Source organism: Notamacropus eugenii, chromosome 6 (assembly GCF_028372415.1).
Source record: "Notamacropus eugenii isolate mMacEug1 chromosome 6, mMacEug1.pri_v2, whole genome shotgun sequence".
NCBI lineage: Eukaryota > Metazoa > Chordata > Mammalia > Diprotodontia > Macropodidae > Notamacropus > Notamacropus eugenii.
In genome coordinates this window covers 60559327-60576536 of record NC_092877.1, presented here as the reverse complement: position 1 = coordinate 60576536, position 17210 = coordinate 60559327, and the positions used below count along the sequence as shown (strand labels likewise).

The 17210-nt window shown below is 37.4% G+C and overlaps 1 protein-coding gene across 4 annotated transcripts in view; it reads right to left on the bottom strand.

Annotated features, from left to right (window-relative positions):
• Nucleotides 1-17210, bottom strand: part of EVC2 (EvC ciliary complex subunit 2) — a 188432-nt gene that overhangs the window by 67854 nt on the left and 103368 nt on the right. For all 4 annotated transcript variants that reach the window (XM_072620198.1, XM_072620200.1, XM_072620199.1 and 1 more), the window contains one exon: nt 14689-15140. In XM_072620198.1, coding sequence (XP_072476299.1) covers nt 14689-15140 — 452 coding nt within the window. The remainder of the gene's footprint in view (nt 1-14688; nt 15141-17210) is intronic.

Genomic DNA, 17210 nt, shown 5'->3' with positions numbered 1-17210 from the left:
CCCCCTCCTCCCATTTGCCCTCTCTTCCATCATCTCCACCCAAACCCCACTTATCCCCTTCTCCCTTACTTTCCTGAAGTGTAAGACAGATTTTCATACCAAATTGAGTGTGCATATTATTTCCTCCTTAAGCCAAATGTGATGAAAGTAAGCTTTGCTTTTCCCCTCACCTCCTCCCTTTTCTCCTCCAGTGAAAAAGCTTTTTCTTGCCTCTTTTATGAGAGATAATTTGCCCCATTCCATTTTTTCCCATTCTCCTCCCAATATATTCCTCTCTTACCCCTTAATTATTTTTTTAGATATCTTCTCTTCCTATTCAACTCATCTCTGTCTATATGTACATAATCCCTCCAACTACCCAAATACTGAGAAAAGTCTCAAGAGTTGCAAATATTATCTTTTCATGTAGGAATGTAAACAGTTCAACTCCAGTAAGTCCCTTATGATTTCTCTTTCCTGTTAACCTTTTCATGCTTCTCTTGATTCTTGTGTTTGAAAGTCAAATTTTCTACTCAGCTCTTGTCTTTTCATCAAGAATGCTTGAAAGTCTTGTATTTCACTGAATGGCCATTCTTTTCCCCTGAAGTACTATAATCAGTTTTGCTGGGTAGGTGATTCTTGGTTTTAATCTTAGCTCCTTTGATTTCTGGAATATCTTATTACAAGCCCTCCAATCCCGTAATGTAGAAGCTGCCAGATTCCATGTTATCCTGATTTTATTTCCACAATACTCAAATTGTTTCTTTCTGGCTAATTGCAATATTTTCTACTTGACCTGGGAACTCTGGAATTTGGCTACAATATCTAGGAGTTTTCCTTTTCACATCTCTTTCAGGAGGTGATTGGTGGATTCTTTCAATATTTATTTTACCCTCTGGTTCAAGAATATCTGGGCAGTTTTCCTGAATAATTTCATGAAAGATGATGTCTAGGCTCTTTTTTTGATCATGACTTTCAGGTAGTCCCATAATTTTAAAATTGTCTCTCCTGGATCTATTTTCCAGGTCAGTTGATTTTCCAATGAAATATTTCACATTGTCTGCTATTTTTTCATTTCTTTGATTTTGTTTTATAATTTCTTGATTTTTTTCATAAAGTCATTAGCTTCTTCTGTTCCATTCTAATCTTTAAGGAATTATTTTCTTCAGTGAGCTTTTGGATCTCCTTTCCCCCCTGGCCAGTTATGCTTCTTAGGGCATTCTTGTCCTCATTGGCTTTTTGGATCTCTTTTACCATTTGGGTCAGTCTATTTTTTAAAGTGTTATTTTCTTCAGCATTTTTTTTGAGGGTCTCCTTTAGCAAGCAGTTGACTCATTTTTCATGATTTTCTTGTATCACTCTCATTTTTCTTCCTAATTTTTGCTCTGCTTCTCCTACTTGATTTTCAAAATCCTTTTTGAGCTCTTCCATGGCCTGAGACCAATTCATATTTTTCTTGAAGGCTTTGGATAAAGAAGTTTTGACTTGGTTTTCTTCAGTTTGCATGCTTCCTTGTCACCAAGGAAAGATTCTATAGCCTGATTCTTTTTCTGGTTTTTGCTATTTTCCTAGCCATTTACTTGACTTTTGAGCTCTTTGTCAAGGTAGTTCTCTGCTTCCAGTGGGGGGTGGGTGTGGGTGTACTGTCAGTCATTTGATCCCCCCACAATCTGTGGGCCTAGAGCTCCAGAAGCAGTGGCTGCAGCTGCCCCTGCTGCTGCTGTGGCTACTGCTATGGGTTCCTCCACCCCCTCCCCCCTCAATCCCCTTGAAGCTGGGGCCAGACCAATTCACTCTCCCACATTGGTCCCACAGGCTTTTTCCATTGACCTTCCAATTTGCCCTCAGTGTTTTGGGGTCATGAAGTCTGGAAACTGCCATAGATACAAGAGATTCAGTCCCCCAAGGCCTGCTCAGTTCCCCTCTGTGAACTCAAGGCCCACACTGGACTGAGCTCTGCTCCCTTCTGTCACCTTCTAGGCTGCCTTGGGCTGGAAATCTGCTATACTGTCATTTTGTGGGTTCTGTAGCTCCAAAATTTGTTTAGAGCCATTTTTTACAGGTATTTGACTAGGCTGAGAGGGAGAGCTCTAGAAACTGCATGCTGTTGCTCCACCATCTTGGCTCTGCCCCTCCATTTAGGGTTTTCTTAGGAAAGACATGGGAGTAACTTGCCTTTTCCTCCTCCAGTTCATTTTACAAATAGAGACAACTGAGGTAAACAGGGTTAAAGGACTTACTTGACCAGGGTCACATAGCTAGTAAGTCACTTAGCTGTATTTGTACTCAGAAAGAAGAATCTTCCTGACTGTAGGCTCAACACTCTATGCACTGCATCCCCTAGCTACCAAATAATTAACACATTAAGTCAAACATTGTGGTATATGAATATAATGGAATATTACCATAAGAAACAATGGATATAGTGAATATCGAGAAGACTTACAGAAGCTGTTGCAAAGTAAAATAAGAAAATCTCTAAAATAGTACACACAACGACTAAAACAACACAACATAAAATAACAGCAACAATAAAACATGAAACTGACCACTATGTAATTGTCATCATCAAGCTTAACTCTGAGGGTTGAGGAGAAAATAAACCCTTCTTCATTGTGGAAGTAGGGACCTATGGGTGCATATCCTATAAGACTTGGCTAATGTGTTGGTTAGTTTTGCTAAATTACTTTTTTCTCTTTCTTTCCTATTCCTTGTTAAAAAGAACAAGGAGGGGGCACACATATACATCATGAAATAAAAGTTATATAAACAAAATATTATTATAAAACATTGTTAAAATTAAATTCATACTCGTTAACTGCACTGCATGAGAAAGAAAAAAGGAGTTTCCATCTATGTCAACAGGAGAAGCACTCACACTGAAAAGAGAGGCTAGAGATCTCTCAAAGGATCTGTAATTTGTCTCTAGCTGGATGAAATTTTTTTCCCTGAATTCATGGCCACATACTAATTCTGGCAGCTCCAGTAGAGCAAAGATTATTTGCTTCTTATCTTCAAAGTCTTTCTGGAGGCTGAAACAAGTTCTCATATAACAGATGGCATATGTACTAAGTAACATGATATGATTTAGAACTGCTAGGACCTTAGAGATTATACAGTCCACCCCACTCTTTTTTGTTGAATTTGTTGAAATATAAGAGTCTTCTTCCCTTTGGGGTAGGCAGGAGAGTGGGCAGGGATTCATATTTGTAACATTTTTGTCAGTTCCCACCAACATGGATTTATTTTTCCCCTATGTTGCTTACAATTTGAAGGATTTAGAAATATGATTTCAAAGCTACTCAAACCACTGCTATAGTATACCTCAAAAATAAAAGGCAAAAGCCATTTAAAATCTTAAACAGACAAAGTACACAGACAGGCTTGAAGATTTGTTCTATTAGTGGTCCCATGACCCTTTAGGAAAAAAGAAAAATCACCTATTTCAGGCCATAGAACTGGTTTTTCTTTTCAGTTGAATGACCAAATCAGAGGTTGCATTAGTAACAGGCATTGCTAAAAGTCAGGCCACAAAGAATCAAAAGGAACAAAAGAAAATAGGCATTTACTAGTGATAAGAAGGCAAACTTAATTCATGCTAGGCTAAAGGTCCAAGGGGGAATCATTATTTTTAAGGAGCTTTGGAATGAATGTTGATTGAATTGAATAATTATTCCCTTCAAAAAAAAAACTGCTGAAAAAAACTCAAAGCACTTAAAGATCTTATTATTAGGGATTTAGATGAAGAAAAAAGTTCTTATTTTCCTTGTTAAAAAAAAAAACAAAAACAGAAACCAACAAAGATTGGAAAAGAATTACCAGAAGATCAAAGAAGATAGAAGTGGAATGAAAGGGCCTGTGAGGTCATCTAATCAAAATGAAGAGATTATTCTTGGCAGACATATGTGGCTCTCTTGTTTACAGTCACTGTTCTTCCCTGCTGGTGAAGATGATGTTTAGGGAGAAGTTAGATCATTCAGACCAGGCTACTGTTAGAGACTCCAGCAAATAAAGTAAAGGCATGATTGAAAGGGAAATTGACACAATCTACAAAATGTTCGTCAAAAATAGCAAAATGAGAAGATATCACTATTATGTGGATAGATTAAAAGAACTATAGATGATAAAATAAATTTTCTCCCTTTTACATGCAATCTAAAATACCAAACACAAGAGACAAACAGAGGAAAGGCACTTACATCCAATTCCCCAAAACTGCTTTAAATGGAATTATTTCTAATAAAAGTAACCTTATCAGTAATAAAAATTGTAGAATTTAACTGTGAAGGTAAAGTTAATCTGCCTTAATTACATCAGTTAGCATCATCTTTGACTCCTTGAGGCAGTGTTGTATAGTTGAAAGAGTACTAAACTTGCAATTGGAAGATGCAGGTTCAAAGCCTGGCTCCACCATTTATTAACTGTGTGAACTCAGAGAAGACACTTAACCTTTCTGAGACTCAGTTCTCTCATTCGTCAAATGTGAGGGTTGGATGTTTCAACGTTAAATCTAACCTTATGATCTTTCCTCATCTCCATTATGAATTACCTTTCTCTCTTCCCTTGCCCCTACTGTGCATTCGATTTTTATTCTTTTATCTCCTGCATATACTTTGACTCTTTCTTCTCTGGTATCTCCCACCCCCATGTATGTTATTATCATCTTTCTCAATTCTCCTACAACGTGAAATTTGAGAAATCATTGTATCAGAAATGCTATTAGAAAAACAACTTTAAAAATGTGGATGCTGTTAGATTATAAATTAAATTTTAAAAAATGCGATAAAATAGATATTTGAAAACTGGTGTTTACTATTTGTTTGAAAAGAGAATAAATAATAATAATGCTTTCTACAATAAAGAGTGAGTTTCTATTTGAAAATTTTTCACTATCACTTATAAAAATTATGAAAATGGATAGGGTAGTTTAAAGATGTAACTTTTTACATTAATGTAAGTCAACTATCCGATATTTGCTGTATGTCTGAAATCTCATAATGTGGTTAGTTTTAATTTTATAAATAAATGAAATATAACTTAGAGAAACATGAAGAAATTAATAACATTCAATTCCTAAGCTATGGTTAGTGAAATTTTGGTATTTGAGATATAAACTTTTAGGACTATAATTTAGTATTTTTAGATTTATTTTTGATTATAGGGATGGTTGTCTGAATTATCATGACACAATTGTAGAAAATAGTACGTACTGCATTCTGAGAACTGCTAAAAGGGGATGTTTGTCTGTGGGAAGAGTTGAAGGGACAGCACTGGTATGGACTAAAGTTGGAATCTATTGACTCTGTTTCCCCATTGTGTTATTTTCTTTCTGAACAGGAAATTTCCCCAACTGGTTAATCCTGAGCCTGGCTTTTGATACCCTGTGTCTGCATGAGTGACTGCTATGTATGACTTTTGTCTGGAATCAAATAGAGCTAAGGGAGCTTTTCCTTTCTTATGGAATATGTCAGGTCAGCTTGTGACCTTAAGGGAATAATTCTTGACATTTTCATAAGTATGTCCCTTCTTTTCCTTTCATAGCTAATTTCTATAACCAGGGCAGGTAAACAGTGAAGTTTTCTAAATACAATACAAAAACAATTAATAGATTGATATTTGAACATCTATGAGTTAATATAATAGGATGCAAGTATGAAAAATCTTATAATTTTAAACTGTGTTTGTGTTCAAGTTATAATCTAGGGATGATATCTTCCTCAAGGGGGAACTAGACAAATTAATAAAACAAAGATGTAATGTAAAAGTTTTCTAGTTAATTAGAATAGTAAGTTTTGAGAAAACAACAGGATTAGACTGTTTTCTCTAAGAACTAAATATATGTATATGATTGGCTTCCAAATGTATCTAGTATAGGAATTCAGGCTGTGAGTATGTTTCAGTAGTAAGTTTTCAAAATTGGATTAAGGATTTTACATACTGACAACTGCAAAGAAAAAAAAAGTGAAAATTATTTCCCCAATTTTAAAGTATCTGTCTGGTAATTTTAAGACAGAAGAGTTCATTTTATATAGGTAGACACGTGTGATTTTTTTTTTTAAAGATTCTTATATAAGGTACAGGGTTTAGGTAAAGAAAGAAACAGCAAATAATGATGAAAACTGAAATTCACTAAAACTTCAGGTGAATTGTGGGTTCCTAATTTGATATTCTTCTTAAATCTTTGTTGTTCATAGGATTAGCTCTATAAGACTCAAGGTGACTTTCTCACATGAACTAGTTATTGGAAAGGCAAATTGAGAAAGTTGTGCTAAATTGTATTGTCTTGTTACTGGCAGATTTTTAGCAGAATTATCTAGGAATCTCTACAAATGATTTCAAACCAGAGAAGCAGAGTTCCCTTTCATAACTGCCCTGAGAATGAGGCCCATTCCAGAATGTTCAAGAGAATATATTTTTAGGGACCAGATTACAGACATCTGGGAATCATTGGGAATGGGTTACTGGGATACAAGGAGCCTTGATTTAATGCTATTTAATATTGCTGATTATCATTTTATCTCTTTGGCTTTTTGTTTCATGGTGTCTGCTGAGTTTTCTTGGTTACCTTGGTGACATGTAAAACTCCCCTCTCAAAATTAGTTCATTGTGAGCTTTCTAAGTTGAGTGATCTAAAATCAGACTTACATAATTTGGATTATGAATATAAGAAAAACTTCGTAGATTTGCCTTATGAAGAAATGATCCATGGGGGGGAGTAGAGTGGCCCCTCTCTCATGAATCAAAAGGGGAAATTGAGGGAATTGAGTGAACCACACTGACTCCATCTTGTAACTCAATTCTGGATCTGGCTCAGCTCCTTTTCTGTTCAATTATGGATCCAGTCCAATTTCTGTCTTGTGAAAAAAAAACTTTATTCAATTATGGAAATTGGAAAAAACCCACAAACTTTATTGCTTTATTTGAACATAACCCTGCATGGCTCGAAAGTTGGACCACCTCTACCTACTGTTTGGAGACCCTTAACTAAGGACCTAGGCTATTCTGATCAGACACTCAGTCAGATCCAGAGATTCATTTAAGGAGTTTTCTCACAATTACACATCACAAGAAACTCTCTTCTTATTTGAAAACTGGCCCCATACTTGTAAATCAGTTATTGTTTCCATGTTTCTTTGATTTAATACAGACAGGGGGACTGGGACACCTCTTTTTCTGATTTCAAGGAATTGTACCCATTGGCTCTCCCCCTTCGAACTTGGAAAATCACTAATCTTTCTTCCAACTAGAACCTCAATTACCTAATTTTATATCCTGGTTAATTGGTTGCTTTTAATTAATTGGTTTTATTTGGTTCAGTGCTTTTAATGCATAAAAATCTGTCTCCCCCAGTATTCAGGGTCCGGCAATAAAGTTGAGGAGTCCTGGTCTCGACTTGCTATGTAATTGGCATACATTGTTTAATAAATTGACATGCTCAAGGCCTGAACGTTTGTTTCCTTAGTCATTTCACCTTTGATCCACCATACCCCATATTCTTCATCCATCAAATGATTAGAGGATTCCTGAGGCCCTTTCCAACTCTCACCCCACTCCAATATGGCTTATGTGAACACTATATAAGGACCAGCCATGCAAATTCAAAGAACCTCTTCCTCAGGAGGTTACCCATAAGCAATGGTTTTTTTGTTTTTTTTTTGTCGCAGCAAGTCATGATAACCAACTGTTAAATGAGGCCCTGAAGTGTCTTATTTTCCATCAGTGAAGTTATCTTGGAGTACTAAACTAAATCCAATTATTTAACTTTTTGTGTGACTCTCATCTCCCCAAATAGATGGAAAAGGCATTGAAGGAAAAATCATATATTCTATTTCTTTTTATCCCTAATAAAATCAAAACAGTAAAAAATTAATGGATTTCTCTATTATAAAAAATACACTAAAATAAAACTAACACTTCTATTCAAATATACAAAGTAGTTTCTAGGATCATTGATTTAGAGTCAGAAGAGGCCCTAAAAGCTATTCTCCTAGAAGAGACCTGGTCCAATATGCTCATTTTACAGATGAGGAAACTGAGGCTTAGAAAGTGACTTGCACAAGGTCATACAGGTAATATGTGGTAGAAGTTGTTCCATCCATATATGTAAGAGTCCAGAAAACATTAAACCCAAAAGAAAAATAGCAGGATAGGGACTTGCCCTGAGACTGCTTCTATCTTAATTACATCAAAACAGATGAGAACAATGAGATGATGATCATGATAAAAGTAATGATATTATTAATAACTGACATTTATGTAAATCTTCAAGGTTTGAAAATATACAAGCACATGCAATGCACATAATATTTTCTTCATTTTAAAGGTTAGGAATCTGAGAATAAAAGGGATTAAGTGACTTTACTTGAGTTACACAATAACTAGGTATTGTATGGTGGGATTCTAATGCAGGACTCTCAATGGATCATTTGATCTACTATGCAAATCTGCTCATGTCAGTAGTCTTAGTACTAGTTCTTCACATTTCAGACTGTCTTGGGCAGTTTTATGGTCATTCATTGAATGTATGCTAATCTGACAACGACACTGTAAATTTCTAATTCAAACTATTTGTAAATAGAGACTTTGGAGGTCATTTAGTTTATGTTGTAGTGGATACACTCCTGGAATTTTGAATCAAAAAGGCTGGGTTTGACTTTTGGCTTGGCCACTAGCTATCTTTGACTTTGAGCAAATGATAACCTGGTGAACTGGTGGTGAACTGGAACTGTCTCTTCTGTCTCTGAAATCCAAAAATGTTTTAATCCATCCAAATGTAGGAAAAACTTTTTAAAGTAATCACAATAAATCGCACTCATTAGTATATCTGAATATTTCAATAACCCTAAGAGGAAATTACAAGTATGACTAGCCCCATTTTACAAATGAGCAAACAGTCTCAGAGAAGTTATCACTTGTCAAGAGCTACACAGCTAGTAGGTATTAGAGGCGGGATTCAAATCCAGGTCTTCCTGACTCCAAATCCAGTGCTCCACTTCCTATGTCATGATGTCTCTCATATATCTGGATCACAAAGTTAGAAGGGATTGGGGGGAGGGTCACCTAATACAACTTATACCTAAATAGGAATTCCCTCTACAAACTCACCAAGTGTTTAAATCCCCAAGTCAACCCCCTTGAGGAATAGTTTGAAGACCTCTGTTAATTATAAAGTCACTCCCTCACAAAGCAGCAGGACTATAATTTTATTTTTTTCTTAAATTAAGCCCATTTCTGCCTCTCTCTAACTTCCTCCTCATTGTTCTTATTCCTCCCCTCAAGGGCTGAGTCTAACATCCTTGACAGATGGCCATCTATCCTCTGCTTGAGGATAGGGAATGCGTTAATGTGCAGGGCTGCCTGTCCTATTTATGGAAAGCTATAACTGAGCCAAAATATGCCTCCCTGATACTGCCCCTCATTGCTCCCAGTTCTACAATCCAGAGTCATTTTAAAAAGGGCCTAATTCCTCTTTTGCATGCTTAATGTTCTTTGAATGCCCAAGGAAAGATGTGAAGTTCCCTAACTATTCTCTTCTCCAGGCTAAATACTTCCTGTTTTTTCAACGGTTAGTTTTCTTATCTTGGCACTCCTCCTCAGGTCCCCCTTTAACTCAGTATATGTGACAAATGTCATATAAAATGTCCTATCTAGACTATAACTTGAAATATCCAAGTATGGCAGAACTATCATTTCCTTGACCTAGACCTTGGATAGATTTCTTTCTCAGAGACCAAACCTTAAACCCAATTCACTATGGATCTTATTGCTTGGACAACAATGCCCTGCCCAAGCACCACTTAATGGTTACTTTTTGGGGGCCTGCCTGGCTTAGAGTGAATGTCAATAGTAACTGTTTCTCTTTTGTACATCAACCCTGAGGGTTTTCCCCTCCCAGTAAGATTCTTTTTTTTTTTTTATTAAAGGGGCAATCCCATGACTCACTTCTTAAAGAGGCCTATTCACTGAATGGGTGTTGCCTCGCTCAAAGTGAAGCTTGAAAAGACTTAGCTCAAAAAGGCCAAGATCTCCCACTGCACCCTGGGCCATCTCTAGTTGTCCTGAACTATACCTGCCAACTGGACCCCAACGGATGTGGAAGAGAAAGTGAGGCACAGCCCTCCCTCACTCAAATCAAATTTGATTGCAAGTCATGTCATCATCAACCTGATGTCATGATCCTCTTCAAGAATGAGGAACATACAACTCCTGTACTAATACTGGTCACAATTCTGTTTAGGAACTCTCACTTTGTGATCAATTAACACTCCAAGTTCTTTTCCTCTTGTGAATGGGTGCCAGATCTAGGAATGCTAGTGAATGGGGATAGATTTAGTGAAGACTTCTCAGTGGTATGGAGACTCCTCCCTAGAGTAGAAGAGACCTTAGGCCCAGGTTTCAATTCCTCCAGAGTGAGGTGATTTCCATATAAGGTTATATAGTGCATTAGGAGCAATGATTGGCTATGGCACACTAAATCCTCAATACCTAATTTGCATATGTGCATACAGTCTGCAGTCCTCACTTGGGTCCACCTGGTTTGCATAATTCTCAATGCCCAATTTGCAGGAGTCATCAATGCTTCATTTGCATATGTTTTCAATGTCTAATTTGCATAAGATGATGTGTATTTTCGCTGACTTTGTAAGAGTCCTGGAAGCGGGAAATTTGAACCTGGTTCCAAAAGGGATGGGTTAGATTTTGCACCTGGAATGTAAGACCATGCTTCTCAGCCAATGAGAATAATGGTCAGCTGTGGGAGGGGGATTTCCGAGTCAGGGTCTATATAAATTGCCATTCTGCTTCTGTAAGGCGCCTCCCAACTCCAGCTTTACTGGTGAAGAGACTGCCTGCTTCTCACAAGAACGGAATAAAGGAGATTTTCTGTTTTTACTTTGAGACACCTCTGAGCAGTCAATTTGAGTAAGGGGAAGGTCATGCTATCCCACACACTAGGCAGTGCATTGGGTAGGGTACTGGACATGGAGTCAGGAAGATCTAAATTCAAATCTGACCTCAGACATTTACTAGCTGTATCACCCTGGGCAAGTCACTTAACTTCCGTTTGCCTCAGGTCATGAGGATCAAGCAAGCTAATGTTAATAAAGTGTTTAGCAGAGTGCCTGTGTAAAATAGGCACTTAATAAATGTTTTCTTTTCTTTCTTCACCTGTAAGAGGGAAATACTAACAACTATCCCTTAGCCTTGTTTTGTGGATAAGTAAATTAAATGAGAATACTATAAAGTGTTTTGTAAACCTTAAGTATTATTTAAATGCTAGCAGGTACTACTATTAGTACTGCTACTACCACCACTACCACCAGTATCACTACTACCACTACCTTTACTACTACTGCCCTACTACCATTACTACTATCACCACCACTACCACTGCTACAATGATAACAACACCAATGCTATTCCCACTATTACCACCACTATCATCACTCCTTCTCCTCCTGCTCCTCCTCCTCCTCCTCCTCCTATTGCTACCACCACCACCACCACCACCACCACCACTACTACTACTACTACTACTACTACCACCACCACCACCAAAATTTCACCCCTATCTTATCTGGGATTTGTATTTCTATATTTTTCTGAACCAAAATGTTGAACATTTGCATTTAGCCCCATTCAATCTAATCTTATTGGTTTTCTGTCCATATTCCAGCCCACTGAGACCATTCTAGCTTATTAAGGGCATGTCCAGCCTAACATCTTGGCTATAAATTCCATTTTCATTGTCAAGCTTATACTGGATAAACACATCATCAAGTATTTAGTATAAATACTAAGCAAGACAGTACCAAGGCCATTCATTATATTAATTATTAGAGTATAGACTTCATAAGTCAGAGACCATGTTTTCTTCATTTCTCAATATCTCCCCCCAACTCTGTTATTTTCTCCCCTATATCCTCTCCACTCCCACCCCCACAGGCCCCACCACCTCCAGGCCTGGAACGGGATTTTACAAAGAATATGTACTTCATGCATGTTTTTAAAATTAAATACTTTCCTTTTCCATTTTGCATGTTTAGCAAACAGTATGAAAATAGTTGTGTGTACATGTGTGTATGTGTATATACATATATGTGTGTACATACAAATTTACATATATGAGTGTGTCTGTACACACACACATGCACACACATGCACACATAAAAACAACAAGCAAAACAAAACATTTCTTCAAGGACTCTTCACCACCCTTTACAAGGTAACCAGGTATTGTCGGGAATAGAATGCTGGACCTGGAGTCAGGAATATTTACCTGTAGCTGTGTGACCCTGGGCAAGTCATTTAACCCTGTTTGCCTCAGTTTCCTCAACTGTAAAATGGGGATCATAACACCACTTACTTCACAGAGTCATTGCAAGGATCAAATGAGATAATATTTGTAAAGTGCTTAGCACAGTGCCTGGCGCGTAGTAGGCAGTTAATAAATTGTTATTCCCTTCCTCCTTCCTCCAACAGAATATAACCTTCCCAAGAGCACAGACTAGCAAAGTTTCTTTTTTCTTCATTATTCTCACTAGTTTAGTTTTTAACTAGATATTAACTAATTTTTAGTTAGATATTCTCACTTTTTAGCCTAATGTCTGGTGGACAGGAGGTGCTTGATAAATGCTTATTGAATGAATGAATATTGTTACTATTATTATAATATCATGAGAATAACTTCCCATGTGACTTAGGAAGTCAGCTTTATTACTTGATGATCACACTATGGATTTAAAAGTAGTATTTGTTTTTTCCATCGTTTGTGTTTGTTTCTTTTAGTCATATATTCAGTGTCAATTTCTCCTTCTCCCCTACTTTAGAGTGTACAAGGTATATGTAATAGATTTTATACACTATGGAAGGAAGAAAGGGAGGAAGTCAGATTGAAAAGAAGGAAAAAAAGCACTTATTAAATACCTATTATGTGTCAGGCACTGTGCTAAGCATTATTTCATTTGATTCACACAGTGATCCTGAGAAAGTAGATATTATTATGATCTTCATTTTACAGTTGAGGAAACTGAGGCAAATAGAAGTTAAGTGAACTACCCAAAGTTTCATAGTTAGTAGCTCTCTCGGGTCATATTTGAACTCAGTCTTCCTGACTCCAGTAACAGAACTCTATCCACTGAACCACTAGATGTCTCAAAGTTGCAGATGATGAGGAATAATTTAAAAGACTTGATCACCATCAGAAAGAAAGTCTCTGGAAGAAAGATGAAAATATTGCTTAACTCCTAAACTCATGCTTAAAGAACCAGATTTAAGCCCTCGACAATAATAATACTACACATAGATATACACACAGATACATATGTATGTACATGTATACACACACATATGTGTATGTATAGCACTTCAAGGTTTTCAAAGCACATTGTTATCAGTTTATAATATATTATCTCAGTTTATCCTTACAACAATCCTGGGAGTAAGGTCCTATTTTTATCTCCATTGCAAAAATGAGAAACTGAAATGGACTGAAGCCCAAGTGACTTGCCCTGGGGCACGCAGCTAATGATTGTCTCAGGCCAGACTTGAGTTAGGGTTTTCTGTCCCCGGGTCCATTGCCCTACCTACTTTACCTCCTAGCTGCTTCCATGTATTACTATCATATGTTTCCTGCCTCATTTCATACATTTCACTCCATGCTTTCCACATTCCTGCCAAATTGGGCTGCTCTGCTGTATTTTCTTAACCTTCCTATCCCTTTGCTCAAGGAGTTCCCTGGGCCTGCTGTGTCTTCCTTCCCCATCCTCCCCTATTGAAATTCGTGCCCAGCCTTTATTTGCTGACTTCTTTTTTCATAATAAAACAAACATTCATTAAGCACCTGCATTGCTGAAGCACTATGCCAGGCCAGGGAAACACAACAAATGAAACTTATGTAATCTTGACTATCAGGGAGTTCTTCCATGTCCTTCTATGAAGCATGCATATGAGTAGGATGAAGGTAGAAAAAGAACTAGGGGCAGCTAAGTGGTGCAGTGAATAGAACCCCAGCCCTAGAGTCAGGAAAACTGGAGTTCAAATCTGACCTCAGACACTTGACACTTACTAGCTGTGTGACCTTGGGCAAGTCACTTAACCCTGATTACCCCATCTCTCCCCTTCAAAAAAAAAAAAAGAAAGAGAAAGAAAAAGAACTATTATCTGTGTTGCTTATGGTACAGTCTGGAAAGATGGCCCCATGTGGCTAAAGTCTATATGCCCATCACTAAGGGGAATCAGCTATGGTAGCAGATCTGGGGATGCAATTCCAATGTGATTCTAAAACACCTGCACTTCAAATTTCATTATCAATTCTGGCTTAAATAGAGTTTTCAAGTTTGCAACCTAACCTAGAAAGTCCAACTCAAACATCATTTGTTCTATAAAGTCTACTCTGATCCCCTTAAAGTTGTAATGACCTTTCTTTCAGCTCTCACATACAATTTTGTTTTAGACCTCTTGTACACTTAACAAATCATATTGTATATGATATGTAGATGTGTTCAAGTTTTATCTTCCTCCTAGACGGCAGGCTCTCTAAAAGTAGAGGCTTTGTCTTACCTAAATCCACTCCCCTCCCCTCCCCCATCATCGCCATGCCCACATCACACCATAGGTACTTAATATATGTTTGCCATTGTACATGCTGATGTCGAACAACGACACTTTTTAGATATTGCTACTAAGAAAATCAGCCATCCAGATACTCACATAAATACCAGCTTTTCCCAATGCCTTAATTCCTTCTGTTCTGCCACATTTCTCTCCAATTCATCATTCAGGTTTTGCTTCATGTTCTGGAGATATTCTTGGTGCTTTCCCCTTTCTTCCCCTTCAAGCTGCTCTATGTGAGTCACCATGTCTTTGCTGTGTTCTTCTATGATCTGCTGCAAGAAGAGCCAGGGCACATTGAGTTTGAGCAGTTCTTGGGTCATCACCCCATTCTGGATGCGTCTCAGCTCATCAGTTGCTTTCCTAGTAAGCCCTTGTTTTAGGGTCTTCAGTTCTTCCAGGGCATCATGGTCAAGCCTTTCAACCAACTCTTCCAATGCAGCATTGTGGTCAGATAGCATGGTCTGCCAGTGGATCAAGTAATGGTTAACTTCTCCAGAGGTTCTAATAGCATCCCTCATAGAAAGCTGTTCCTTCCGCAGTTCTTTTTGCTGGTGTTTGAAAGGATAAATAATAATAACAATGTTAAAATCTGTTCAATTTTTATTACTTATCATGGAATTTTCCATCTTCCTGTTTTTTCCTCTCATATCTCAGCACTTCCCCTATAATTCTGTTCTACTACCAGGGGTGGGGAACCTGCAGCCTCGAGGCCACATGTGCCCTCTAGATCCTCAAGTGTAGCCCTTTGACTGAATCCAAACTTCACAGAACAAATCCCTTTAATCAAAGAATTTGTTCTGTAAAACTAGGACTCAGTCAAAAATTTGCACCCAAGGACCTGAGAAGGTCACATGGGGCCTCAAGACTGAAGGTTCCCCACCCCTCTAAGCTATAATATTCTGAAGGACAAGGATAATTTATGTATTTCCTATAGCATGGAGCTTTTGAGGTTAAATGTCAAGGAGGCCAATCATGAACTCTTGATGGTATATTTCTTATAGATGCTCTCAAGAGACAGGAGTATGGGATAAAGGGATTATGGGTCACACCTAGCATGCCAATGTTTGCTGCCTCATGTAAATTTCCTTGGTGAAATTCTGGATTATGATGACATTATCAATCACATTGATGAAGGGTCCACTATGTCCCAAACACTATCTTAGATACTGATACTCACAAACTACCCTTGCTCTCAAGATTCATTAACAGGAAAAAACCGACTAACATTTATTCTTGCATGTGTGCATAGTATTGTGTCCATCTTAGAAGGGATGTAGTTTTTTTTTTAACAGAATCATAGAATTTTAGAATTAGAAAAGACTTTAGCTACCATCTAGTCTAACTTGTATAGGAAGAAAGAAAAATTCCATGTATTTTGGCTAACCTGATTGGTCAGGCAACATTTATTTAACAGATTATAGGATAAACCATGCTACTTTTGGACAGTTCTGAATTATAGAAAGTTTTCTTCATATCAAGCCAAAAAGTCAACTTAGATCCAATGTTTCTAGTTTGAGGTCAAATAGGATTATCTTCCCTGTAAGTTATCCCTTTGGATTCTTGAAGACAGGTATCATGCCCCACTTAGTTCTTTTGTACTCCCAACTAAGCAACCTCATTTCCTCCAAATGATCTTCGTGTTACATGACCTCTAGACCCTTCATCATCCAGGTCATCCTCTTATAAAAACACTTCAATTCATCAGAATCTTTCCTAAAACAGTGTAATAAATCTGATGTTGACTGACCATTATGGTAGAGAAACAAGAGTTACTATACTGATGTCAATGACAATATGACTTCTCCTCCTCATCATCCTCATCTTCTTCCTCCTCCTCCTGCTCATATTTATAGAGGGCTTTACTTGCAAAGTATTTTCACAAAAATAACACTACTTACTAGAGTGAAATATCATTTCCTTTTTTCAAATAAGATAGTAAATAGTTTGTTGTGGGTCATACAGCTAAGAGACACCAGGGCTAAGAATCAAACCCAAGATCTCTGATGTTGAGTTCATTGCTACCTTCCTTTTCTCCTCTCAATTCTAATGTTAATCTTAGCACAATCCTGCTATGTTCTTAGGAGAAACTTAATAATGTTGGCTGGACTGAGTTTCTGGAATAAAGGAGGAAGCTAGGGATAGATGAGATCAATCCGGGAAGGCTGCATGGAGGAAATACCTTTCAGTTAAAAAAAAGAGAGATTTGGGTTTCATTAATGTGGTCTGTTATCTCACATGAGAAGAACAGCCTATCTATGATGCAGAGAAAGAAAGAGGACAATTTATAAATAAGATCATGAATAAGAAGCTTTGTTCCTCTTGTTGCAGCTTAAAATGAGCCAAGCAAGGACAGGAGGACATAGCAACTGTATCAGACATGATTGTAGGAGGACCTCAAAACTCATTATCAAGTATTACAATTTGATACACACGGTATCCAGGAACTACTGTCACCTTCGGAAAAAGACAAGGTCACAAGCAAAGCAATGTTGAAGAGTGTGATTTCTTGTTAAAACCTGTAAAATGTTAAGTGTATGTGAAGTGGCTTAGAGACAGAGACGAGTAAGGGATACTTATAAGAGTGCACAAGAGGGGTCGTCATGATTTAGATTAGAACT